Here is a 27709-nt window from a genome sequence, read left to right as displayed (position 1 = left end):
AATGCAATTTTTTCTATTTTTTTCTTCTTCTATTTTATGCATGTGCACATGTGAATATGCCTAGCTTGGCTATTGATAAATAACACACAGGCATTGCTAATACATTTTGCACACATATGAAGTGGACACATGTTGTGGCTGTGTTCATTGCGTTGTCTCATATCTGTTTGCTTAACGTGTGAAATCCAATAGCGGGTGCAATAAAATTAGTGATGGATGCCATAAAATCCACTATGACTGCATTAAAATCTGTGATGGAGTTCCATGCTACAGTGGATGCCCACCACACATAGTGGACACCAAAATGTACTCAATCCGTTGGCCCCTATGTCCATAACCAATGTTTAGAGTGGACAATATGCAATCTGCAATGTGTTGTGTTAGAACAACCACAGTATTAAAACTTAGAGGATTTAAAAAAGGGAAAAACTCAGTTAGAAAAGGAATCAAACAGACTGTACTTAAGGCAGATCCAATAAAGCATACATGGTACCCAGGAAAGACTGTATTTTGAAACATGGAACTTGTGAATACTCTAGAGTTCACAGGAAAATGATACAAATTTCTGAACTTCATCTATGGGTGACCAGTCCAAATTGGCTTGAGAGTTACACATGCAACTAATTTTCTAGTCAAAATGACTCTGACCTCTCTATCATGTATGTCCTACCCATAGTAAAATTAATTTTCTTCGAATCAAAGAGTTATTGGTAAAGATCTGCATGCATTCTGTGTGGTATTCTCTGAAGGACTCTTTAGAAAAGAATGGCAAGATGAACATCAACAATAGTCAATAAGCTGATCGAAATTTGTTGGTAAGCAGAGCTGAAGAGTAATACTTACATCTTTAGCATTCTGGATGGGGTGTCCATTGACTGAACGTATCCAATCTGCCACATTCAGCAGTCCATCTGATGGCCCACCATGCGTAACCTCCTCCACAATCGTAAAGATCTCTAGGCTTCCATCAGTGTTCTGAATTAAAGAAATATTAGATACAAGTAGTCTTGTTATTTTTTTATTGAAGAATGCACAAAATATAAGACAGGTGGGAATTATGATGAAAGAATTGGGATGAACATTCCAGTAGGAATTCAAAAATCTGGTTTCCAAATTGATCTGTGGATGTTGAGTGAATCCAAAGTTGAAATTTCAAAATTTAAGTTGCTTTAAGATTTTAATAAAGAAAAGAAACCTTTTCTATATTTCTGTTCATATTGTTTGCTATCAGCTATAAAATATCCATGTTTGAGCAGCAGCTAATATCACCAATGTATGTATCTCCTTACAGTGTGCAACATTACTCAGTGTTTCACCTAGTGAGCTAAGGGAACTTATTCCAACCCAAAACCATATCCTTAAATTTAACAAATCACCTAATAGGGGATAGAGGTACATCAAATGTCCTCCTTCACAACCAAGGTGCAACAGTGATTATTGATTTCTTTTGCATGTACTGGTTGTCAACTTCTGGCCTCAATGGTGAACCTGGTCTAATTTGACATGTGGAATGTTGTTATTTATTGTTGGACTTGTGAAATGGATAAATTAATATCTTCAATTTACAAAGAATTATAAACATCAATTAGCTTTTATATGCAAAGATTTATTTTTGTTAGTACTAATTTAGGGTTTTTCATAGAATAAACATGTATAATAACTAAACTGAAGATATTCAACTCTAGTGTCACTTCAGAAATTCATGGCAAGTTCTGAAGATGGAATTATTTTCAAAGGTATCAATTTTAATTTGCAGACCAATATAAATATTTGCTGACTAATCCAACAAATTTCTGGTGGTTCAGAGACCTTAGGTAACTCAACTACCATCTTTGAACAAAGTACACAAATTCTGTACTTTTAACCAAATTGGTTCCATGCAGGCTATGAAGCCAATAACCAATCACTAGTTAGATGCTATGCAGATGACATCACTGCTGTTTAGTTTAAGTATCGTATATGCTCACAAATAAGCCCATTTGCATATAAGCTGACCCTTCAAAGTGAATAGGCAAAACTTTTTAAAAAAGTATGACTCAAGAATAGGCTGACCCCTATGTTCAGTCCCATTAAAAAATCTGACTGACTGAAGAATTTTTAAAAAATGACAAAATAATCTTGAAAAAATTCTGAAATTTTCATTATTACAACTGTTTTAGTCAGAAACCAGTAATGTAACAACACTTTTGTATTTGGGGAAAATTTTAGTATATAGATTTGGACCTCTTGAGGAATTGGTATTAGGTCTGGATATTTCCATTTTTTGGTGTGGAAAAGTTTGGGAGTCTTTTTTAAAAATTTGTGGTAAGAATCCAATTACAGAAGGTCCTGGGGATTCAGGTTAAGTATGTGATCTTATCTTTGGCAATCTGCATTAACAAGATATACTGATAGTCAACAAGAAAATATAAAAAATTTCAAGTTTAATCCCTGTCCTGAAGATGAACCAACCTCACTTCTTCCAGAGTTTTTTCGGATAGACCTTGAGTGCAAAATATCCATCCGAAAAATGAGTTAATATTTTTCCATGCAAATGCAGTAGCCTTTTTATTATATGCTCATTTTCTTATCCTACCTAAGGCTTAATTATATAAACAAAAATGCACATTAAGAGACAGAGTAAGTGAATTTATGTTGTATTCCAAACTAAATACACAAACACAGATTCATCAGTACACAACAACAATATTAATGCGCACATAACTCTACCCAGTTAAATCTGAACTTAGTCACACCGTCAACATCACTTTAGAAAGAAATTGTCATTCTGGTCTACTTAAAATTGAAATTTAGAGTCATACTGTGAATTAATGTGCAATACACCATTTGGTCTGGAATGAATAGATTTTGGTATTTCTGTCCATGCTACTAAATTTTGTGATTATGGACTGGATTTATCTGTGTCAATTCTACATGAAGTAACATCTGATTTGTGCAGTGAAGTAGCAGCATCTTGACTAATCTGCATGTGTGTTTCTGTTTTGTCATCAAATTTTTGGAATCATACTGTGGGGAAAAATATGAATTCTTTCAATTGTAATTACCAAAAAGACGCTATGCAATATAATGTTCAGTTCACTTGGAGTGAAGTATTAAAGGAGAATGTTACTGCACTTGGAATGTAGTCAAAATTACAATACACTTTCGAAATGTGTAATCAAGCTTTAGAACTCATGACATAGCTCATGTAATATGGATTTGCAGAACTAAGAAAGTATATTGTAAGGAAATTCAGGATGTAAAACTAAGTATTTTTTTTGCCATTCTTATTACCAGCTAAAGAAGACAGTTTATGCCTTGTCACTTGCATGCTAATTGTAGGGACCACAGCAATTTTATGACCTGTCAGACATCTATCGCTAGCCTAAATCCAAAACATTGTATCAAAAAAGTTAATGTGGAATATTGCAAAGCAGCTGGTATGTGGCAGTCCATGAAACAGCTGCTTTAATTCATTCAAACAATTTTAATCAACCAAAATGTAAAGCATCTACTACATGAGTGTACATAATTTGTTTACAAAGTAGATCCTAATACACTATACTACTACTGGGCACATGTGTCGTGCATGTGTGTGCAAAAAGGTGTTCAATATTGTAAAATATTGCACGATTCTGACAATGTATAGTTAATGGAGACAAAAATCAGCATATAATAAGCAAGTACATATGGTACCAGCAAATTGAAAATGCCAATATTTTAATGTTGGTACTTATATTTACAGATGGGGATGTGTGCATATCCTTGAGAACTTTGAATTAAAGTTGGGGCATTAAATTTGTGGTCTGCAGTGACCACAACATTTTCCAATATTTGTACTCTTTGAATAAACGAAATTTCACTGTATACCAAATTGGCATGCAACATGGAGGGGTGAGGCAGAGTGGGGAATGTAATGTGGTTCAGGTAAAAAGATTAATATCCAGATATATGAATGATGGAAGGAAGGATACATTTGGTTTTAATGTACATTTTGAAACATTTTTTCTGAAGACAGTCAAGGAACAAAACAATATTGTACTCTAAAAACTGATGTCTTTAACATGAAATCTCCCAAAGGTTTTCCAAAATCAAAATTATGTGGAGTTATATATAGTCATATGTGTGTGTCCTTGGGAAAGGCAAATTACTCCAACTGCCTCAGCACTAAATAGCCTACTTGTATTGCTGTGTCATAAAACACCAAACCAAACCAAATGCTAGATATGCTTAAGGATACTACATACTGATACAACTCAAGAATATGTAACTGTGTTGTAAAATAGGAAAAATTAACTGATATTTAATTATGTAAACTTTAGTAGTACCATCAAGTTTCTCTAGTATTTTTAATTTGTCTGAATTGTGCACAGTTTTATAGAGTTACCTATGTTAAATGGACATAATATATTTTTTGGGGAAGTAAAGAAAGACAAACTGGGAGTAAATGATCACAATGGCATCTTAAAGAGTAAATAATGACACCAGCTGATTAAAGAAAGACACAAACTGGGAGTAACTGATCACAATCACAATAGCATCTTAAATAGTAAAGACACAAACTGGGAGTAACTAATCATAATGGCATCTAAAAGAGTAAAGAAAAACACAAACTGGGAGTAACTGGTCACAATCACAATAGCATCTTAAAGAGTAAAGACACTAACTGGGAGTAACTGATCACAATGGCATCTAAAAGAGTAAAGAAAGACACAAACTGGGAGTAACTGGTCACAATCACAATAGCATCTTAAAGAGTAAAGACACAAAGTGTGAGTAACTGATCACAATGGCATCTAAAAAAGTAAAGAAAGAAACAAAGTGTGAGTAATTCATCACAATGGCATCCTAAAGTAGGTGTTGTAAGCTGACCTAGTTGACCAGGTCAAAAGTCAAAATTATGCACATTCTGAACAATAATTTTATGCCATCACTATTCATAAAATCAAAAAATATATGCATTTGTCACAAGAACTACTTTTCTTCTATCATTTTATAAATAAATCTTAGTGTGTTTCTTTTATTTTCATATTAAAAAATGTTTGTTTGAGGTATGTAAAGGGCATGATTTGTGCAGCAGCAGTTCGTCTGAACGTTCAAAATTTACATATGTTATTGTAAGGCTTGGGATTATGCATGGTATTTCCCATGTTACTACATTTAGCACCATTGTAAAGCAGAGAGAATGACCTACATTTTGATATCTTTACTGTGTAAATTGGTTTTTTTTTGCTTCAAATTTTACACTATGAAAACTTTAAAATGACAATTTTTCAGGTAAATCTCAATTTCAAAATACAAATTTGATATCATTTTAAAGCATTGTTCATTATGCTTTATTTCTGTATAAACAGCGGAATTTGTGATGTCACGTGAGATCACCGCACTTTTTAAAGTATGCTGGGATTAAGCCATATGCAATGGATGGCCTAACACTTATGCCACATGACTCGATGTAAATCCAAGACATATTATGGCCTCCGATATTCCATCCATGGATTATTTTATTGCTAGTTTGTAAGTAAAATGATTCGTTTTTAATGTTTTATATTTATTTTTGTCTTTATATCTATATTTTGAGCACCTGAAGTCATTAATTGGAATTCCTATTCTACGGTTCAAGGAAACCTTTTGAGTCTGTTTTCCTTGGCTAAGTCATTTTTACACATGAAATACACATGCAAAAATGGCCTCGGATGAAGCCTGGCACGTTATTTTATGTATTTAAAGTAAATTTGTTGACTATTTTTTTCTTCTTGTATATGACATAGCAACTAAAAATAGACTGAATTGGATAGCTATAAAATTGTGACCTTTGACCTTTCCGTTTGTAAACATGATTTGCCAAAAGGAAAATGGGCTCTGTAATCCTTCTTTATTTCTTTTCACTTTGTTTCTTTTAGTTTTTAATTCTGAGCAAGGTCCAAAATTTGGGATAAGTGTTTATTAACGATGAAAGGGCAATGTCAATCTGGCTAGCCATAAACTGGCATTTTAGTACATTAAAACTACAAGACCTCTCCCCAATTTACAATTTTTATATATCTACATGGAATTTCAAATTATTCCAGTCTGTAACAACTCAGTAAATTTTCAGGTCAGCATCATTAAATGTAGCTAAAAGTACCTAATTCATTATGTCATGTTTACCCCGACCCAGAGTAGCCCAGTTTGAAACATGTATAATCAAGGTAATTCTGACGGGTCATTGTTTGATGTCGAACATTGCCGAAGGCTAGCACTAATCCATTACGTAAGATTGTTGTGGGTAGAATAGAAAAACCAGACATCGGAGTTGCGAGGCGCCCGATAGCCAGTTATCACCTAGGTGTCGAAATGTTTCCAAGATCAAAAGAAATTGCATGAAGAAGTGGGAGTGTCCTAACTTCTTTCCCCTGCAAACAGACAGACAGGTTGAACTGGCCGCTAAGACAATTGGACAGGGGCACAGCGCCACCCAATCAGAATCGAGATGGGGGGAGACCTTGATTTGGGTAGAATGATATCCCTGCGTTTTCCGGCAAAAGTTAGTTCGCTGAGAGAAATTACCCAGAGAAGAGGTTAGTGTAACTCCGAATAGCCATTCGTTATTGGCGGGAAAATCTTAGAGCGGGAAATTCTAAGTACAGAAAGCTTCAAAGGTCAGTAGATATTTGTTCGGTCTTTGTGGAATGCGACTGCATTTTAATTGTAGGTCGTATGTATACTTTATTAGTACTAGAATCGTAGTACGAAGAATTACTTTGTTTTGTTAATATGTTTGCATATTTTGAAGAAATGAGTTGATATTTGTAAAGAATTATATAGCTTGCCAGCCGTCGTAAGAGTTAATATTGTAATTTACTATGTGGGTATTTTATAGTAGACTAACACATATGTTCATATGATTATAGATTTTGCCATTGTTGAATATTTGTAATGTACAGACAAGCGTCTGATTTTGTCAGATTGTAGTACGATGAGATTAAATATATATGTGTATATACTGACGTGACGCAATGTATTGATGTCTGTATAACAATTCGCTGATACTGTGTTATTACGCCATTGTTTACCCTGCAAGAAGTGTGTGGGAATTTCGATGTGTATGCATGCGTGGCCGAAACAGTGACAGCTATCTGATGGTTAATTGTCGTTATAGTGTGAGGTGAGGTTCAATAAAACATTTGTTAACGCCTTGTGGTTTTTCACAGGAAGCTTTGAGGGACAGACCAGTTAAAGTTTGGTCCCGTAGTCTCAGATAGAGAGACGGAGGAAAGGAGGGAAGGAGAAGAAAGGTGAAGTTGAAGTCTGGGAGCGGAATTGGAGGAGGAGATAATAGAGAGGGAAAGGAGAAGAAAGGAGAAGTTGAAGTCTGGAGCAAAGCTGGAGGAGACAGTAGAGAGGAAACAGAGACAAAGAAGGAGTTAGAGGAACGGAAAGAAGGAAGAATCAGCGGGAAGAAATAGATGAGTAGATGCAAGGACAGGGGTAAAATCGAACTCACACTGTAAATCACGGGATGAATTAGGCTGTCACTTGGTCGAGGGAAAGACGAGTGATTGGAAGTTATCGTTTTTAAATTATCACATTTATTAAATTGTTATTGATTGAATTTCATCTTCGTGTTCTCTATAATTTAACCGTCGGCATTGCTGACTGGGGGCTCAGAGCTGTAAATCTACATCATCACTAATTTAACTTTCAAACCTAACGAGCCAGGGTGGAACTTTCAATCTAATTTAATTAAATTATATTGGGAGAACCCCACCCCAATACGACAGAACGCCACACATTACTCCGTGTGAAATGAATTAATTCAGCCTCATTTAGGTAATCAAAGAACAAGCAGTGCTCAACCACAAAACAGGACCATTTTTAAAAAGAAAAAACTATTTTGGGTTGAACAAAGAATCTACATGAATTTATTTAAATTCTTTTACTTCTTAATAGTTTTATTTTGCTTTGTTGCATTCATCAGTTCAAGTGCATCTGACTTAACTTTTTATACCCTTACACATTTCAGGTTTATGAGTGGATTAAGAAACTGTCCTGAGACATCCTATCCTCATACTGTTTCACATGGGTAGCTGTGTATTACGATGACCAATATTACATTGGACAAGTGTTGGAAGTACACCAACCTGATCTGGCACTCATACAGTTTTTATGCCAGATTAAAACCAAAACCGATCGTTTCAAATGGCCAGCCAGTGATGACACTGCCGAGGTTAAGTTGTGTTTTGTGTTTGGTTGGAACATAAATGTACAACCAGTTTCAAGCAATGGATGAACTTGGAAAGTTAAAAATATTGGACTTATTGACCAGCAAAATACAGCAGAATAAAATTTCTCAAGCTAAAACTTTGTTAAAGCTGTTACTTTTCTGATTATTTTAAACAAGCAGTCCTTCATGACATTTACAATCGTATCTACAGTTTGAAGTGTACATCATCTTAAAAACATTAGTCGTAGTGAAAGATTTTGATACTTTGTTAATGGTTCTTGCTTTGTAACCTATCTCTGCTTTATCATAATTATGTTTGCTTTATTAGTATGTATGCATTAAGGCTGTAATATGCTCCATTTCAGTGCAAAAACTATAAAAATGAGTAATTAACTGATGAATTTGTAAACTTTTGAAAATTTTTGACAAACTGTGAGTAACTGATCACACTGGCATCTAAAAGAGTAAAGAAAGACAAACTGGAGTAAGTGATCACAATGGCATCTTAAAGAGGAACAAAAGACACAAACTGGGAGTAACTGATCACAATGGCATCTAAAAGAGTAAAGAAAGACAAACTGGGAGTAAGTGATCACAATGGCATCTTAAAGAGGAACAAAAGACACAAACTGGGAGTAACTGATCACAATGGCCTCTAAAAGAGTAAAGAAAGATACAAACTGGGAGTAAGTGACCATAATAGCATTTAAAGAGTAAAGAAAGACACAAACTGAGAGTAAATAATCACAATGGCATCTAAAGAGTAAAGAAAGACACAAAGTGTGCATAACCGATCACAATGGCATACAAAAGAGTAAAGAAATACAAACTGAGTAACTGATCACAATGGCATCTAAAAGTGTGAATAAAGACACAAACTGTGATTAACTGATTACAATGGCATCTTAACACATTAACCCCTGCCGACAAGTTTACGTGACAGGAGGTAGTAGCCTACTGCAGAGCTATGTAGCATCAAGGTCATATATGATACACTAATAGGGGGTGGTATTATCGAAAGGTAGACAGATCTAGCTCTACAATGATACCAAATAATCTGGAAGTTCTAGCTGCACTACAAAATACAGAGAGAAAAAGACCTCATTTTTTGGACCTAATTTGTTTCCACCCAAAATTCGCATGTGGTTGGAATCCAATTTTGTGTCCGGATTTTAGACATTTTGGTCTCAGATCTGAAGCAGACCGGTATGAACTGCAAACAGACAGACAAACCTTTGCAAAAAGTAGGATAAGATGGGCATTTGGAATAAAGAGTGGTTTTGATACGAAAATAATGAAGCTGTTAGGCAAAACAAATTTAAAAAAAAAAAACAAATTAAAAAAAAAATCCAACTTTACCCTTCTGCTCATGCAAGAGCCAAATAACCAATGAAAAACTATGTTTCTAACACAACTAGGCATTAGGTTATTTGAAAATCACCTGGAAATTGATGTATTAGGATGTATTTAGAAATAGTTTTCAAAATGTGTTTCCTACTTGAATTTCAGGCAAAAAATGACAAAAACCTCCATGGGTTAATGTGTTTAAGAGTAGAGAAAGACAAAATGTGTGAGTAATTGATCACAATGGCATCTTATAGAGTAAAGAAAGATACAAACTGGGAATAACTTCTCATAATGGCATCTAAATGAGCAAATAAAGACACAAAGTGTGAGTAACTGATCACAATGGTATCTTAAAAGTAAAGACACAAACTGGGAATAACTGATCACAATGTCATTTAAAAGAGAAAAGAAAGACACAATGTGTGAGTAATTAATCACAATGGTATCTATTTGTATCTATTTACTGTAGAATTCATAATACCTACCTTTCCAACTTTCACTCTGTACTTAAATCCAAAGTTGGGAGATAATCCTTTCTCAAGGTTAACTACTTTTGTATGTGGATCCCATCGTGCAAGATGGGGGCATTTCACAAGATAAGCCTGTTGCTCTGGCGACAGTGGGGGGCGTTCTTCTTCATCATCCTGGGACCGCCCAGGGGTAGGGATTATCAAGGGAATAATCCTGGAGCTGCTTGTACCCCTATGAAGACTGGTGACTGCCTTTTTACTACATATGGAACAACTAGTGCCACAAGACAGGTTAGAACATGGTGTGCTAGAGGGGCTCAGAAGAGGACCTGTAGAAACTAGAAATAAAACAAAATTAAATGCCACAAATTATGATTTCAGCTGTCTTTTTCTCTCTTTTGCAAAATACAATCTGCATATTTGCAACAACAATAAAAGAGTTTAAAACATGAACAAGACTCCCTTGAAGGTACCAATGTTCTACTGGGATAAAAGAATTCTAGGATTTCAAGATAAGAACATTTCTTTCTTTTAACACCTGAGTGTTGAAACTATACTTAATATTCTTTAGTGATAAAAAGATTTTCAAACTTGCTGCTGTGGTGGACATAGTGGATATTAGATTGGTACCATCTGCATCCATTTAGAGGGAGTGGTGACAACAATATTTTCAAGACAGCCATTGCACAACTGACAACATTTTCTTGTAGGACCAACAAGGTATCATAAAAAGTCTGTTGGTGAAAACTCCACATTGAAATGTCCTTTTCATGCCATACTGCTTGAATGTGATGCCTTTTATGGTGGTCATGACCTACAACATTCAACATTTTAACCAATCTATCACCTATCTCATGCAGAACATTTACATCTTCCAGTCTCTTAGTTAGAAACATGGTAACAGAAAACAGAAAACTTGGCTGCATAAAATGTGGATTTATACCCGTGAACAACTTTTTTAAGATGCAGCTTTCTGTTTAAGTGGGTAACACTGGAAACCAGTAATGAATTCAATTTTATACTGCCTCTGTGTGCTAATTTTTTAAAATCATTTTTGGTAAATTTCCTGAGTTTGACTTTCATTATATTCTAAATACACAGCAATGCTGTCATAAACAAGAGCTTCAAAACATTATGTAAATGACAGAAGAGTTAACTCCCCTTGTCTGTTGGGCGCTCTCCAATTTGGATTGCATTCCCTCTCCAAATATATGGTCATGCTAAATAAAACACATGTCACATGTTTGAGGAATGGACTGAACTCAAAACATCACATGGTAAAGTGATGCTTAGTTATAAGAAAAAGTCATCATGTCATGCTTTGCGATGGTTTTAGAATCGCTTTCCTTCACAAGGAAACGAAAAACATATGTTCAGTAATGAATATTTTTTATGCAAGTTTTCACCAAAAAGATGAGTGTGCACTCAATAAGGCTTATCCAGATATTAGATTGAATACTGTATATTAAGGTATATCTTTAGGTATATACAGCAAAATCTGTCTTAAAAGACCAAATAGAAACCACATGCATGGGGGGCCCCCGAGTGGCTGAGTGGTCTAAAGTGCTCACCGTTCCGGATCACTGCCATCTCACCTCTGTCTGTGTGGGTTCGAGTCCAAGATTCGGCTAGCGTGGGTATGTGGGTAAGCCTGCCAGGAGCTTCTCATGGGTCCGTGGTTCTTCCCTGGGTTTTCCAGGGTTCTTCCTCCACCAGTTATACTGGCCGCCATGTATAGCCTATCTTGTGCTGAAAAATGGCGTTAAACCCTGGAACAAAAACAACAACAACAACCACACGCATGGATTTACCAATTAGATAGTGCTATGACCTGTGTTCAGATCATCGTAATAGACCATGCTTACTGGGCAGAAAAAGTGGTCTTTTAGAACAGTTTCTACTAAAGTAATATTATACCAAAGTTTTATGTGAATACAGCCAGTTCTAGCTGAATGAAAGCTCAAGCAGAATCTTGTAGGTCAGACAGAAAACCAAAGTAAATCAGGATACACAAAAATATTTTACCAAAGTTTTATTTCATCCTAATAAGTAATGTAGATGACTCAAAACTGCAAACACAAAAACCAATTAAGATGCTGTCACTGTTGCTGCTAAGCTTGGTGTTTATGATAGGAACATATACATAGGTCCCCTCACTCACAGGTGAAACAAAATAGTGTATATACACACACACACAAACACACACAAGATACTAGATGGAATAAATTACTTACCAACAGGCAGGGATCTTGTCATTTCTTCAACATGGATATCTTGTATGGAAATATCTCTCTCCATTGCAGGAAGTGAGAGGGCCCTATCAGAGGGCTCTCCTTGTGTACTTTGTACAGTGAACATGCTATATTTGGAGTTGCTTTCTTGGCGGGATCCTGAAGATGATGGATCAGATGGGTGGAGTGGTTCCATTTCATCGCCCTCAATGTCACTACTGTTGGATTTAACAATGAATTTCCTGTTTGTTTTCTCTTTCGGTCTCACCATATCGGTCAGATATATTCTGTCTGATTGAGTTAGTTCCCCTGAAATATGACCATCAATTTGTGAAATTGAGCTGTCACTACCACCTGAAAGTTGTGATATTCCTCGTTTGTAGTTAAAGTTGTTTGTCTTATTTGGCACTATGTTCCCCGTATTGGAATCTAAACAGTCTGATTTGCAGAAAACATTCTGCATCTGTTCCTCTCTTTTAGCATGAAATTCTGTCCTCTGCAAATCAAATAAACCATGATAATCTTTTGAACAAAACTGACACACAGACTTAGCTGGTACCTTGATGGAAACTGTTGATGGTGGGGTAATATGCTCCTGAACTTGATAGTATGAGATCACTTTTTCTGGTTTGCAATGAGTTAGATTAATGAAAGGTCCGCTTGCTGATCTCAGAAGTTGGATGATTTGTTCTTTGTTGCTCTGCTGAATGTCAGAACTGTTTATAGCTATAAGTCGATCATATACATTCAAAGTACAACCATCCTGTAAGATGCACTCTTCCTTCACTTTGGTGATGATTGTGAATGTTTTAGAACTCTTTTTACTCTGAAGAAAAAGTACAATATCTTTATAATGAAGGTTAACATATAAGGAATAGGGGCATATAATTTATTTCTCGAGGCCCTGTCAAGTACTGTGCATCACCCAAGGAATAGTCATGTAATGACTCAAGCTGGAAAAACTAATTCCTCTACACAGTATGTTAGAAGAGTAAGTGGAATTATGGCCTTATGTCAGACTCAGTCAATAGATAGTATGAGAAGGAATAAGGAAGTACTGGTTTTATGGGTCCGTGAGCTATGCCTTTAGTGATCCAAGAAAGGTTAAATGATGATTACCCTGATAGTTGAAGTTGAGAAAAATATATGTTTACACAAGAACGTATTATGCAGCTATAGCATTATGGAAAGTAAGTACTGGGCTGCTCTCTTAATGTGCAAGCCATATGAGAGTATTACTCTACAGTATGAGTGTATGAGAGTACTGACTCTACAGTATGAGTATATGAGTACTGACTCTACAGTATGAGTGTATGAGAGTACTGACTTTACAGCATGAGTGTATGAGAGTATTGCAGTTGGACTCCTCTATTAACCCTTTACCTCATAGGGCATAGTTACAAAGTGCAGCACACTATAAATAGAACACCTGTTACCTATTCGACTCCATACGCATAGGCCTGCCTGTTAACTGTTAAGCAATGTAGTGTATGTTATGTTTAACAGCAATTTTAAACATTTTACATTTTTGTTACACATCTATTATGTGTGGACAAATTTAAGAGTAAAGTCCGATTGTTATAGCTGTGTAATTATTTTTCACAGAAGAATTTTTTATGTGCTTTAAAATCTTGAGAGAACTCATTCACTGTCAAGTCAGTGAGGCCGCGTGACCAACCGTAGCTGCCATTTCTCATACTCGAAATTTACAAGTTTTTCATCTGCGTCTACATCACTAGGTCATCTGAATTTGATAATTTATAAAAACTTATTGCTGCCTACATCAATATCAGAGCCTTTACCTAAGTTATTGAATCTTTCATAGTTGTGATTCTAATCGTGAAAACTTCGTAACTACTGAATGAAATCCGCGACCTCCATTTTGGAGAGTAGAGATTATGACCCAGTTACTTTAAATAGCAGATATCAACCAGGGCATAAACAGTGACCACGTGATCTGACGTAATTGTCATTCGCAGAAATAGATGTAGTATCTAATAGGGGTTTTTCCCTGAAGGTGGTGCTACTAAAACCGGCTAAAAATGGCTGATGTTTACAGCAATCGTCAAAAGGTGCTTCCATGCAAATGGAGTAGAGGCATCAAATGGCGCTTCCATGAGAAGCTTGCATGCGGTAAAGGGTTAAGCGACAATTTACAGCATGTCTGCAACTCATACATACTCTGAGCTTGTTAGTGCAAGTTGTTGCATACTACTTTGATCTCAGGTATCCTGGTTGTAATATCGCTATAAATGGTATCATAATGACAAGTTACAACGGGCCATGAAGCTGAATTTCATCTCTCCGTGATGCCAATCCCCATTTTGAAAGCCCTTTAGTGTTTATTGTCTTGTCTCTTTTGTAAAATTTTCCCATTGACAAAGGCTCAGTTAGAATCAAAAGTGCTCAGACTTGTTACAAAAATAACTCTGCACTGCTTGCTGTCTGATATATATATATATATATATATATATATATATATATATATATATATATATATACACACACACACACACACACACATGTATATATAATAATGCTTTTTATTAGAATTTTCAAGTCATTAAACAGTTACGGAATTGTCATTTTAATTTTATTTTGTTTTCTTACAATTTTAACCTCAGCTACAACCTCTTAGATGTACATGTGGCATTTGACACAGTACATTAACATAACTACATCTTGACATGTTTTACAACTAACTAGCAACTAACTATAAAACAAAAACATTAATGCTAAAGTGGTGGAAAGGTTTGTATTTGCAAGCAAACTTTATCCTCCCTTTTTTTCCTGTGCATTTTGTATGTAAAAATAGTTATCATACTAAATTATAATTTAAACTGGGATTTCATATTTTTTCCATGAGACTTTCTGAAAATGACCCACTATTGTTTACCAGAGACCATCTTTATTCATGATGTTGGATGATGTAGGCCCAAACATGTTTGAGGAATGGAACTGTATAAACCCCAATTAGGAGTTACAGGCCATAAGCAGTTTAACAGCTCCTGCAATGGTGGTTATTGTTCTTGCTATCTTTTCTCAGCAGTTACAGCAATGCCAACGAGGTATGGGACTGGAGATTTAATTTTCTGGGGGGAGGGCAGAGGACTGGGATCTACTTTTGAGGCTAGATACTTTTGTTTCTTTAACCTCAAGATAACTAATAATGGATACAATCTTTTTTGATAAACCAGAGCAAGAATATTTTTTCAAGTTATTTGCCAGAAATTGTTTTCCCAAAAAATATCTTAGGCCCCTCCTCAGAAAATAAAATGGTCAGTCTATAAAGTGAAGATTCTGTATATTGTTTGACAGTGTTTTACTTTTGAAGCCAACCATTTAACAAAATCTGGACAGGTGATTTGTTTGCTTGATTGATCTCAACTTTTCTACTACACTTTTTAGAACAATAATTATTGCAATGGCAATACTGGCAATGCAAAGTTAGGATTCTCTTTGAAGCTTGACAGAATGCATAGCAGTATCCATGGAATCATTCAGGTTTGGAAGTGTATACCATAATCTGCTCTATAAAGATTTTAAAGTTGAGAAGTTACAAAATGAACAAGAATTATGTTCATAACAATGAATGTATGACAAAAGCATTTTACTGTCGAATGAAACAATGTTATCATTGGACATGTCTGGTACTCTAGAGGCTTGAAATCAAGCCGCCATAAATTGCTGCCATAAATTATTTTTACTACTGGACATATTCAGCTTATACAAGTGTTTGATATATACCATAACTTTGGAAATGGTTGTATATGCTGGACATGCCTGATATTTTGACCTACTGCAAAATACTCCTGTTAGATATTTTGTAATTGTGGGCATAATGATTGGTTATTTTCTTAACTTCAACAATTTACTGTAAACAAGTTATTACCGGTATTGCTTCACCTGCACACAGTACACAACAGTTTCTGACTGTAAATATAAACCTTAACACAAATTTTTTACATCATCTATAGTACAAGTTACATGAGTCATGTATGCGCATTGGCTCATTTTAAATTAAATATAAATCTTTCTTTAAAATTTTAACACTAATTTTCTTTAACCAAAGTCTATTCAATCATGTTTACTGACTGCTCTGCACCTTAAATGTCATCAAGAAACTTCCTGACAAAAAATACTGTCTATGGTCTTTCACAATGGTGGCCATTTACTAAACCTGGGTCAAGGAAAGAGCACTTCGAGTGGATCTGAATAATATAGGGTAGTACGAATTTATTTATCAATATGCAGAGCTTTCATTGTGACATCACAGTGCATGGCATTCAGTCCGGATTTTACTGGATCACACCTTCAGGTTCATTTCATCAAAAAGTTGTCTAAACCCATTTTTAACATTGATTTTGCCATATCCACTTCTCGGGGCATCTTAATAATGACCTTCCCAAGGAATGTGGATGTGTAAGAATCTAAATGAAGTGAATACTTGCCACTTAAAGGTATGTAGAATCAAATTCTACAAAATGATGCCTACATGACCTGTGTGATTACAGACTATCCAACACTGATGATGTTGCTGCTGAAAATAGTGCTTATAATTTAGCCAAATTTTGCTAATACTGGCATGACAATAATGCATGCATACACAAAGGTGTCCGACCATAAATCCGCTCAGTATAAATCTTCAGGCAGGTATGGTCATTAAATTAACAAAAACTCTGTTTAATCCTACCCAATTTATTTCATCTTATTTAAACTCTTTCTTAAAAAGAATCAAATGTAATTTGGTCGCTCAAAATATGCCATATTTCCATGTACTTTACGCCCTTTAAAGAGTTTTACTGCAACACACCTGTCAAGGTGGTCAAAATGTGACCACTCCTATGAACACCATTATAAAGGTACAGCACTGCATAAGCAGGAAACGGCAGCAATAATACCATACCCTGAATCTTTTGTGGGTTTCACCAACAGAACATATATCCAGATTTAAGGGACAAATGGTGGGAGAAAAAAAAACTTCAATTAGTAAATTTTTCATGCATTTTGTGGATCACAATTCTGTTACAATTTATTTTGGACCTAATTTATTCTTGAAATTTAGCAACAGTGTTATCATAGTCATACTCTCCAAAAGGACTGACTGTGTTATCTTCCTGAATCAAGACTTTGTTGCTATGTCTGATTTAAAGAGTGAACAAGCCAAATCTCATAATACAGTGTAAGTGAAATGGTATGATAATAGTTTTAATCTGAAGAGGAAAACAAAATGGTTGTAAGTGCTACATACATGGTCACACTGTATGGTCATGAACAGAGAAATAATTGTTGTTTTTTTTTAAATTTTAAAATGCTGGGGACAAAGGGCGCCATATATATAATTTTATATATATATATATACACACACACATCACTCAAATAAACTGGACAACCATGAAATATCATTGAGTTCTGCAGCTACTATTCTTTATTTTGTTATAATCACATTAAATACAATCAAATGATCAGAAATCTTTCAACAGACAGTACATTCAGGCAACAGCTGAAACCTATGTGGTGCCAACAATCCTTAAAATAATACAGGAAAAATCAAAGTATTGGGATTATTTCCCTTATCTGTTGCCATGATAGTGATTTCAGTTTCAAAACCTTTTCTAATGTTGTTTCAAGGACATGTAGAACAATATTCAAGGGATATTTCTATTAGGTATGAATCGATCATAGAATCACTCAGCCGTTTTCATTAGGTTGTGAAATAACTGGAAGTAGTTGTCAAAATGTAAATCAGTCTGATGTGTACGGCGATTTGCCTTAGATGGAGTGCACTACATGTAAATCAATCTGATGTGTACGGTGATTTGCCTGAGATAGAGTGCACCACATGACAGCAAAAGCAGAAAATGTTGTGATTGTGACTTCGCCTATTTCTGCTACCATATTGGACCATGTGAATGAAAGTAGTTCAGAATATAGTTCTCAATAGTGACAAATTACATCCAAACCATCTTACCTGACTTGATAGAGGTGGCAGAGGACATTCTGATTGTGGCATAATCTGAATTGCCTCCCATGATATAAAGCTAACTTGAATAACCAGTGGTATACTTTGTTTAAGGCTGTTTAAATTACTGACTAGACAAGTTTACAAAATCATTAATTTGGCTGCCAGTGTCACTCAGGAACTACCAATTCAAATTATTGTTTCCACAATAACAAAGGCAATACATCTTGCCTTTGATAGCCTTAGCACAGGACATTTTTATTGGTTAATATCAAGTGAATGCCTCTTTTGGGCAACATAAGCTGAATCACTGCTGATAGTTCAGACTTTGTATATTCAAAACATTAATAACTGGACCATACCTGATATACGTCAATTTTAATTCCCAAAGTGCCAGAATGTTTTCGTTTTACTACAGCAATTTCAGGAGAAGACCAGGTTATCACATCGAGCTGTTGAATAAAGCATTCTAATTGCCTTTTGTACAAGAGCAGATCTGATCCCATCCTACTGCTCAGGTCCACTTAAGTCCTCCATTCTGAAAACATTAAACAACTTGTACATATCAAAGACAGATTTACACTGCAATATACTAATAATCTTAAGCAGAGTTTTCCTCTTTTGTCACAAAAATCGTTGGGGGGGGGGAATAGAAATGTGGGGAAGGAGGAAACAACCACAGCTGAATACAGTATTTACATTTCTTTATTCCTGCTCCACTCTGTAAGACCCCTATTGAAATCAGAACCTTTAAAAGATGTTAAATATAGATGTATAAGCATTGGTGGCAAAACGATACACCCGTGCTGTGTATCAATACGATTCAAGATATGCAGCCTGCGATACGATACACATATGAACTTGATGGTCTTTCCCTCTTTGGAAGGTAGATTGTGCTCTTTCATGTATACTTACACTCTGATCCTATTTCCAGTATGCAGGCTACTGACAGAATATAGTTATCATATATTTGTGCAATTCTCACTGATGAGAAGATATCAACCATACTTTCAAACAGACTCTCTGTTAGTTGCAGTCCAGTGTTTTAGGCCATTTAATGGTAGATCCATTTAACTCCCTTTGTTTTGTACAACATGAATGATTTGAAAACATTTTATTACCAATTCCATTTCTCAGTTACACTTGGAAGACATTACAATGCCATCTTCAAAACAGAAGAAATAATGCAATTTCCTCGTGCAAAGAAAATCTCATCTAGAACACATCAGGGCACTGGAATAAGGCTGAATACCAACAAAATCTATCCCATTTTACTTCCTGCAGATGCAAAAGACTGCTGCAGCCATAGGTACTTGTATTTGTTAGTGAAGAAGGAAAACTACTGATGGTACCCATTCCTATTGTACAATTTGTTTTTAAACTTACACAAGGTGACAAACCTGAGCAGTTAAATCTGCCCCATCACTCAATCTATGCTTATTTCATTTATTCCATCAGTGCCTTCATTTGCAGGCTAAATATCTCTGCATAAAAAGGAGAAATTACAAATTTGTTCCCCATGTACAATTTAAGGACAGATAATGACAAAATTTAACTTAAGGGAGATCCTGCCCCCTCCCATGAAAGAAAAAAGAAGGGGGAGAAAGAAACAGTCATAGGTCAATATTTATCTGATCTTCAATATCTGTCTTTCTTCCTTCTCCACTTTCTTAGAACTCTACTGAAATCAACATCTTTGACAAATGTCACCTCTAGTTGTATAAGCATTAATCTGTTAATTAATTCTGAGTATACTCTGCTCCTTTTCTTTATATCAATATTGTTATGTGATTCTTCCTGAAGGGGCATATACATAGCTAGCTTTGTCAGCTTGAATATGTTGGGAAACTGATCTTTGTGACTGTTATGTACAATTTTCCAAAGATCACATATATTATCTTTTGGCTCTAAAATTGTTAAATCTGCAGTTCACTGATCAATATGCCAAATTTCTCATCTGTTCCATAATAGTGTATTTAGCACATAAATCCTTGCACAGACAGAGGTCTTAAAATAAATATCTTTACTAATTAATTTAATTTTTACCCTTTTTTAAAATTCAATTTATCTTAACGCTGATACACATACATGTATATGGTTTTGTAGCATATGATTCACAGGGTGAAATCGATTAATTAAAAAAATGAAAATTGCATTATACTTTTAAATCGTCTGTATTTTAATGGCATAGTATTCTGCCCTTTGTACATTTCATTTTGAAATACCACTGAAAGGGTCATGCCGTCTATTTTTTCCCTCATGTACATCTGACTTGTGTTTAACACCATTACAGGCTCAAACTCACTCAGTGGTATCTCCATTAACGTTTCACAAGCTCCAATAATTTGATACACTTCATAATTATTGTCTTGTCATCATCGCAATCATCATTAAGTATTTACCAAACAAAATCGCAATGAACCACATCAAGAATTAGACATTTTGGGTTTTCTAGGTAGCCCATATTTTACACATGCATTTGCAAAACTTTCTTTATGAATGGTTCAAACTACACCATAATGCTTATTCCTGGGCATGCGGTGCTAATCAAATTTAGTTTCCCAACCATTCATGTCGTGCTTGAAGAACCCAGATTTGGAACAGTTGCTATCTGAAAAACAGATGTCTCGACAAGAATGGTTAAATAAAAATGTAAACATCACTGAGCACATTTTCCTACATGGGACTTACAATGAACTTGCGAGAGTTTTCACAGTTTACGGTTCTCCAAACATGAGAATTCGTACAAATTTTGCACAATTAGCACAATGGCACACCATGACAGCATCTCTGTTTATTTTACTTGACATATCAGGGCTCGAATTTAACACAAATTTCTTTGTAGCCAGAAGGACTAGTATACTGAGAAATTTACTAGTCCTGCCAAATCTTTACTAGTCCTGTCCACTAAACAATGTTCCACACTTGTATTGAGATTAACAACAATTTTATTTCATAAATAGCATTATCGTATGAAATGCAGAAGTGCAGAAGTATAAATCCCGCTTCAAATCATCACTTAGTCAATTCAAATTTATTGTTTCTCAAGATAACCTGGATCCAATTCCAGAAAGGGATCCAGATTCCTTTCTTGTCCTCTACCTGCACTCAGGGTCCATATGGGGTTTGTTCTGGTCTCCGTAAAACATTGCAGTGCAGTGGTGATCACCTTCAGGATCCCTTCTGCCTTCTCTACAATATCAATTGCCAGGAACGATTATTTAATTTCTTCTCCTTTGCGAATTCTAATATATACAATTTCCTCCTCCTGAATTGGAGTTTCAGTACAACCGTCGCACACTACTGCAAGAAACATTGTTTCATTCACACCTTTGAAAAATTTCTGCATTTCACTTTCAACCATGTAGTGAGTAAATGTAACAACCTGTTTATCATTCCTGTAAGTCTCTCCAACATCAACTCCTTTCATCTCATCCAGATGATACATCCATACAAAATCAGCGATGGGTCTTATGTTCTTTATGATAGCATGTGCATTTTAAACAAATTAACGAGCCGGTCAAACACATTCCAATTTAAACTTTCCAAGATCTTACCAGTGGTCGATTCTTCTGGTGGTATCTGCATGGCTGCTTTTCTCTCTGAACTCTCTTTGTGTTGCCCACAGCTTTCATGTACATTTACCGATTCAATTTTAAAGTTCGAACAACCGACAACAAAACTGGATGTTTTCTCTGTGTTTTTGCGAATTCCGTACACCAGTTAGACCGCATAATGTTCTTTTCCTCATCATAATTCATCCATTACCTCTCTTTTGTCCATGTCTTCTGAAACGTTTGATTATGCTTTTCCATATCAAAAGAATTATTCCTGTCTTTCATGTCATTTTCACTCAACTTTTGCTTTTTTCCAGTGGCTAAACGCTTTCTATAAAACGCCACATTTTGCCTGTTTTATAAGGAGGGAATTGTGCCTCGTGCTGAAATACGAGATGTTACAGTATAGCTGATGTGAATTAGTTAAAGTGAGAAAAGGAATGGCACAGTGTCAGAGCAAGAAACACGTGCCTTTGCCCAAACTTCCCCTAAAATTAAATGGCCTCTCCCTAATAAGGACTTGACTTCAGTGGATGTTCTGCAGGACCAAAGCAGTGGCTATTGTAAACACTTATAAAATATTAGCATCAGAAGATAATGTTAGTTTCAGCTTGGAAAAGGTGTGTTCCCATTAAACAAATCCATCTGACTCGTCGCGATGTATTTAACAGCTCCAATTATGGTCTCATCATTAATAGCGTAAGTTTGGTAATTTTTCCTAATTAATCGGACCTCAATGTATTGCTGAAATTAATAATAAGGCAGAAAATTTTCAAAGCTTAGATGCCCATGCTCAGAGATTTTAATTCCCAACAAAAATACGGCATTTTGCTTGGATATCTTCAAGTGCATCCAATTATTTGTTCATTCTTGTAAGGGAAAAAAATATAAAAACTATTCTTATCATCATAGAAAAAGTAGTTGTACGGAAAGGATGTGTCAATACGTAATCGTAATAAATCGATCTAATTCTTATAATTATTTCGATGCAAATGTAAAATATGCATTTTTCCAATTGTGACTGTTTAAGTGTTTGGCAAGCGAGCCAAAAAAAAAAAAAAAATTACACAAACAAACATGCGAACTAATTTCTTTGAATAGTTTTTGCCATGTTCCTTTGTGTGGTTTACCCATTTGTAGTTTGTCACTGTGGTCGATTGAATAAAGTGTGACACCACGTTATTTAATTCATTATCAGACTAATTAGGATCAATTAATCAAGTCCCGTTGTTAATGACAGGACCATAATTGGCACTGTTAAGCGAAATACACAAAATCGGATGGCTTCTAACGCACATTTTCGAGGCAGAAATTGACTCAACCTTTTCATGCTAATATTTTATGACTGTGTTTACAATGGTCATTGCTTTGATTCTACAGAACATCTGCTAAGTCAAATCTTTATTAGGGAATGGCAAAAACCAAGTGCTGACTGTTGATAACCGAAACTTACTAGCCCATCGGACTATTAACATTATGAAAGTTACCAGTCTGACCAGAAATCTACTAGCCTCGGGCTAGTGGACTACCACTAATTTTGAGCCCTGCATATCTAAGGACTTTCCTGTGAAGTCTTCCTCTTGCTCTGCCAATAATTCCTGTTTGTCATGCAGAGAATAAGCTACATTGATTTCTGATTGGTGGTTATTGTTTAACCTTGACCGAAAAAGCAATAACCATAAATAAGAATTCAGTGCAACATATTTCAACGTGCAACACACAGGTAGAGTAGCTTTCAACTCTACCAAAGAAGGCAAGATACAATTCAATGTAGAAACTTCACATAAAAGTGGTTGTTGAATGAGTAAAGTACTTCATTATACATGCATAAAGTATATGCTGAACATACTTCTGGGTTAAGATAATTAGCATGGAATGGAGTGGGCCTGATTACGAAAACCATGTCACCGTGTTAACTTGTAGATGGCAAGTGGGTATTCTCAAATAGTCTTTTTCGTCTTTACTAATAAACATGAGTGCCTGTGACTGCAAATGTTTTTTCAGATGGATTATAATTTTAGAGTAAGAAGGCAACTAATAATAATTATTCATGGCTGCTGAAGACTAAACAAACATGCATACGGTAAGTATTGTTTTGTATCGATTCTCTGTCTCTTTTATCAACATGTGTATCGTTTCAGTAAAAGTATCAATGCTTTGATATATCGATGAACCATTTCACCCCTAATAAGCATTAATCTGTTGATTGTTTAGGAGCTTAATCTGTTCCTCATCTGTGTATGAATATTTTACTAAGAATCCCCTTTCTCTGTTTTTTGTCTGATGTGCAATATACATAGTAAGCTTAGACAGCTGGAACAAGTTTAAAAACTGTTCTTTATGTTGTTGTTATGTACAATATTCCACAGCTCATAGGTATTCTTTTGGATAAATTTGTTCCAAAATATGATATTTAACTAATGTTAGCTCTGCCAAAGTTGAACTTTCTTGAATCAGCACTCTAATGACCACTATACCAGAGTTTTGTTTCCATAATGCTGTAGCAGGATTTTAAGCCCATTAATGATATAGTCTACTTGTTCAAATGCACATTTTGATCAAATAAATAACTTTATTTGTTAATTTCATTTTTTGAATCTTATTTATTAGATTTATCATAACCTTAATGCTTGGGCTATATGGATTTGTAGCGTATGATCCCATATTGCTAAAGTGTGACAAAAAAGAAAGGAATGTTGCACTCTACTTTTCAATTCTCTTTATTTTAATTCAGCTTGTTTGTCTGCCTTTTCCACATTTAATTTGAAAGAACCACTTAAATGAAGGATTGACAAGCAAGCAGTCTGTTTTTGTACATCCAACATGTACATCGGACTAAAATTTAACTCCATTTTTGGGTTCAAAATCATTCACTGATATCTGCGTTAGCACTTTCCCAGCTCAATAATCTGATATACTTCATGAGTTTTAAAATAAACTGCCTTCATGGCTATGATCAGTCAGTACTGCCAAAAAAATCATCGCCTAAAGATGAACCATGCTTGGAATCAGCCATTTTGGGTCTTCTAGATAGAGTATAAACACACATTTGAAAAACTGCCTTGATGCAAGATTCAAATTACAACAGAATGCTTGTTAAGGGACAAATGTGCCAATCAAATTAAGTTTAATAACTATTCATGTGAAGCCAAAGAAACCAGCTGTGTAAACAGTTTTGAAAAAATGGACATCATGACAAGCGCTACAATATTTCTACCAGCTTGATTTATGTTACAAGAAGCACTTAAAGGGTGAGCAGCAGGATAAAATTGTGAACTGCGCAGAGTACATATTCATATACATGACTCAAAACTAACATGTGGGAGTTCTCATGCATCACCACTTTCATACAAATTTTGTGTGAGTCACAAAATCGTGTGTCCTGGGAGCATCTTTGATAACGCACTACATTTGCATGTGAAGCATATTTTAAAAAAAACTAGATAATAGGACTATACTAGGTTCAACTAATGAGGATTTGAGATAACTTCTAATAAGTCAACTGAATGTACAAAAATCTTGCATTATATTTTCAAGCTCAGCCTTTATTTCTTCTACAAATTAAATCCCATCAACCTTCTGAAAAGTTACCTTTTTTTAATGCCTAAAGGAAGAAATGGAATCAAGGTCTAATACAAGCTGCATGTTTGCAGTTTTTTTTTCTCCACAAACAGCAAATTTTTGAGTGTATGTGTATATATATATATTAAATAAAAATCTTAACAACGTACATTCAAAACATAATTTACATCAAATATTCCTTAAAAAATGTATGTTGCATGCTCCAAGTGCAGAGGGGCAATCAGGGGTCATAGCTCTTGCAAATGATAATAATGAACAATGGAAATTAAACTTATTCCAAACCTCATCAGCATAAAGCTGCATGGCAAACTGCTTAAAATCCAACAATCCTTTGCAAAGTAGTGCTGCAGAAACATAAAAGTGAGGCAGGGAGGGCAATCTGGGGACATAAATTCCTGTAACTGATACCACTGAATGCTTGAAATGGACCCCATTCAAGGTCTGATTCGTATCAAGCATCAAAACTAAATCTACACATATGCTGCAAAAACAGGAGGATGGGTAATCAGGGGACATAACTCCTGTAAATCAAGTTATGGAACGATGAAAACAACTCATTGGCTGAAAGCAAAATTGCAGATATTGAAGTTTGGGGTATAGACTATCAGGGTATAAATCAATACAGAAATAGCTGAAAACTGGACCCCTTAATATAATGCGGCATACCAGATATAGTCAAGATCCAACAATGTGCCACAATTGTTCACTGATGGCTGGGCAACATAAAGTTGACTAGAAATGATTACCACATGACTCCATCAATTTCATTGATTGGGGTCCTAATGATTATGATTTTTTTCTATTGTTTCCACTCTTATATACCTACAGGCATGAGAGTTAAAAGTCTTTTTTCAAATCAGGAGTCAGACATTGGTACACAAAAAAATGTGTTACTGGTATGCCACTCTGTATCAGAGGAATGAATCAATTCCCATCTGAAGCCATTTTGTAATAAGTGATTCAGCACGAGTTATTGCACATCAAGCTGCCAAAAATACAACGCAAGACAGATACTACAGAACATATCCATGCAAAACTGCAGACTTAAAAATGATCTCAGACTTCTGCACAAACCTCTGAATATGCTTAAAAACCATTCTTAAATGAGAAATCTTTATCTGAAAATCAAGTTCCTTATTTAAAAACAAGTTCTTTATTAAAACACAAGTTTCTTACCTCTTGTCTTGAGCATTCTTGATGGAACTTAATTAATTCAGAAACCTTAGCTTCTGTCCACAAGGATAAATAATAATGATTCTAAGCTCCACGGAATACGAGATACTGAGCTTTATATAAATATCACTGTGTACAAAAGACATTGTTTCTGCATCTTTATATAATAATTATTTCTATTTTTTAAACTGGCACTACTTTCAAACGATGGAATTTTACTGACACGTTAACTTTAACTGAATAGTAGTTTTCAAAATCAGCCTACACTGATAATGATTACTGACATTTTCTGAAGCATGAATTCATTGCATATCAATCAATACAGATGAAAACTGTCAGACTTAAGAGCCCAAAATTTCTTTACTACATTTACATTTGGCTATTCTGTAGAGGTCATGAATTTTTGTCTAAAGTTCCATTCTTAGTTTCAGAGTCAACACCACAGAAATGAGGCTTTTAGCACTTTCTTGCACTTGACAGCAACAAAAATTAAGAATCTGCTGCAGTGACCTTGATCTTTCAGACTAAGACTTAATAGTGAGCTACCCCTTCTCAATTGTAACATACATATGAAGTTTTATTAACCAGCCCATACCCATGGTTAAGACACAATTTAGTATGTATCCCAAGAGATTTACATAATGGTCTCTAGTCCAATATCTTAGGTTTTTTGTGAAAAAAGGCAATCATGTAGTTGTCTGTCTTTGGCAATTTTATATACTGGTCTCTCTCAAACAAATTTGTTGCCTTGTACCTGATAATGAAATCAATTTCTTGATAGTCTATTTTTGTGATGGTGAGGCACTGCCCACATCATCCTTTAACCAAACTTTAATCCTTTCATACCTATTTGTAATCTCCTTCTCTGCTATTCTTGTTAAATTTTTCATCTTTCTCAATCTGGGTTAATTTAAAATAATGACTTCTCTATTAGGTCTAAATTGGTGTCCTGCAGTGCAATTTTCAGTGACCACTCGTAACCTACTCTCACATCACCACTAGCACTAAAGCATATTTTGTTTCAAAAAAATGTTGTATACATAATATTAATATGCATGTAGCTACAACTGTCCTTGTGAACAATGGAAAGAAAACTGCATTTTATCAAATTAAATTGTGGCTGCATGAGAAACTTCCTTATCCAATATATGGCACTGTTAAAAATGTTTTTGGACGGGAATGGTACATGTCACATTAAAACA

General features: G+C 35.1%; 1 protein-coding gene and 1 long non-coding RNA gene across 2 annotated transcripts in view; one reads left to right on the top strand and one right to left on the bottom strand.

Annotated features, from left to right (window-relative positions):
• Positions 1–27709, bottom strand: part of LOC149792584 (uncharacterized) — a 92665-nt gene that overhangs the window by 53740 nt on the left and 11216 nt on the right. Inside the window, exons 3-6 of the mRNA XM_089971211.1 lie at positions 18558–18733; positions 12237–13059; positions 10018–10340; positions 844–975 (exon numbers count right to left, since the gene is read on the bottom strand). Coding sequence (XP_089827337.1) covers positions 844–975; positions 10018–10340; positions 12237–13059; positions 18558–18701 — 1422 coding nt within the window. The 5' untranslated portion in view covers positions 18702–18733. The remainder of the gene's footprint in view (positions 1–843; positions 976–10017; positions 10341–12236; positions 13060–18557; positions 18734–27709) is intronic.
• Positions 6123–7573, top strand: LOC149792585 (uncharacterized). The gene is made up of 2 exons (XR_016423585.1): positions 6123–6620; positions 7173–7573. It is a non-coding gene; the product is annotated as an uncharacterized LOC149792585 (long non-coding RNA).

Source organism: Sinohyriopsis cumingii, chromosome 9 (genome assembly GCF_028554795.1).
Source record: "Sinohyriopsis cumingii isolate HCF-2022 chromosome 9, ASM2855479v2, whole genome shotgun sequence".
NCBI classification, from domain to species: Eukaryota; Metazoa; Mollusca; class Bivalvia; order Unionida; family Unionidae; genus Sinohyriopsis; species Sinohyriopsis cumingii.
This window is presented reverse-complemented; position numbering and strand designations above follow the sequence as displayed.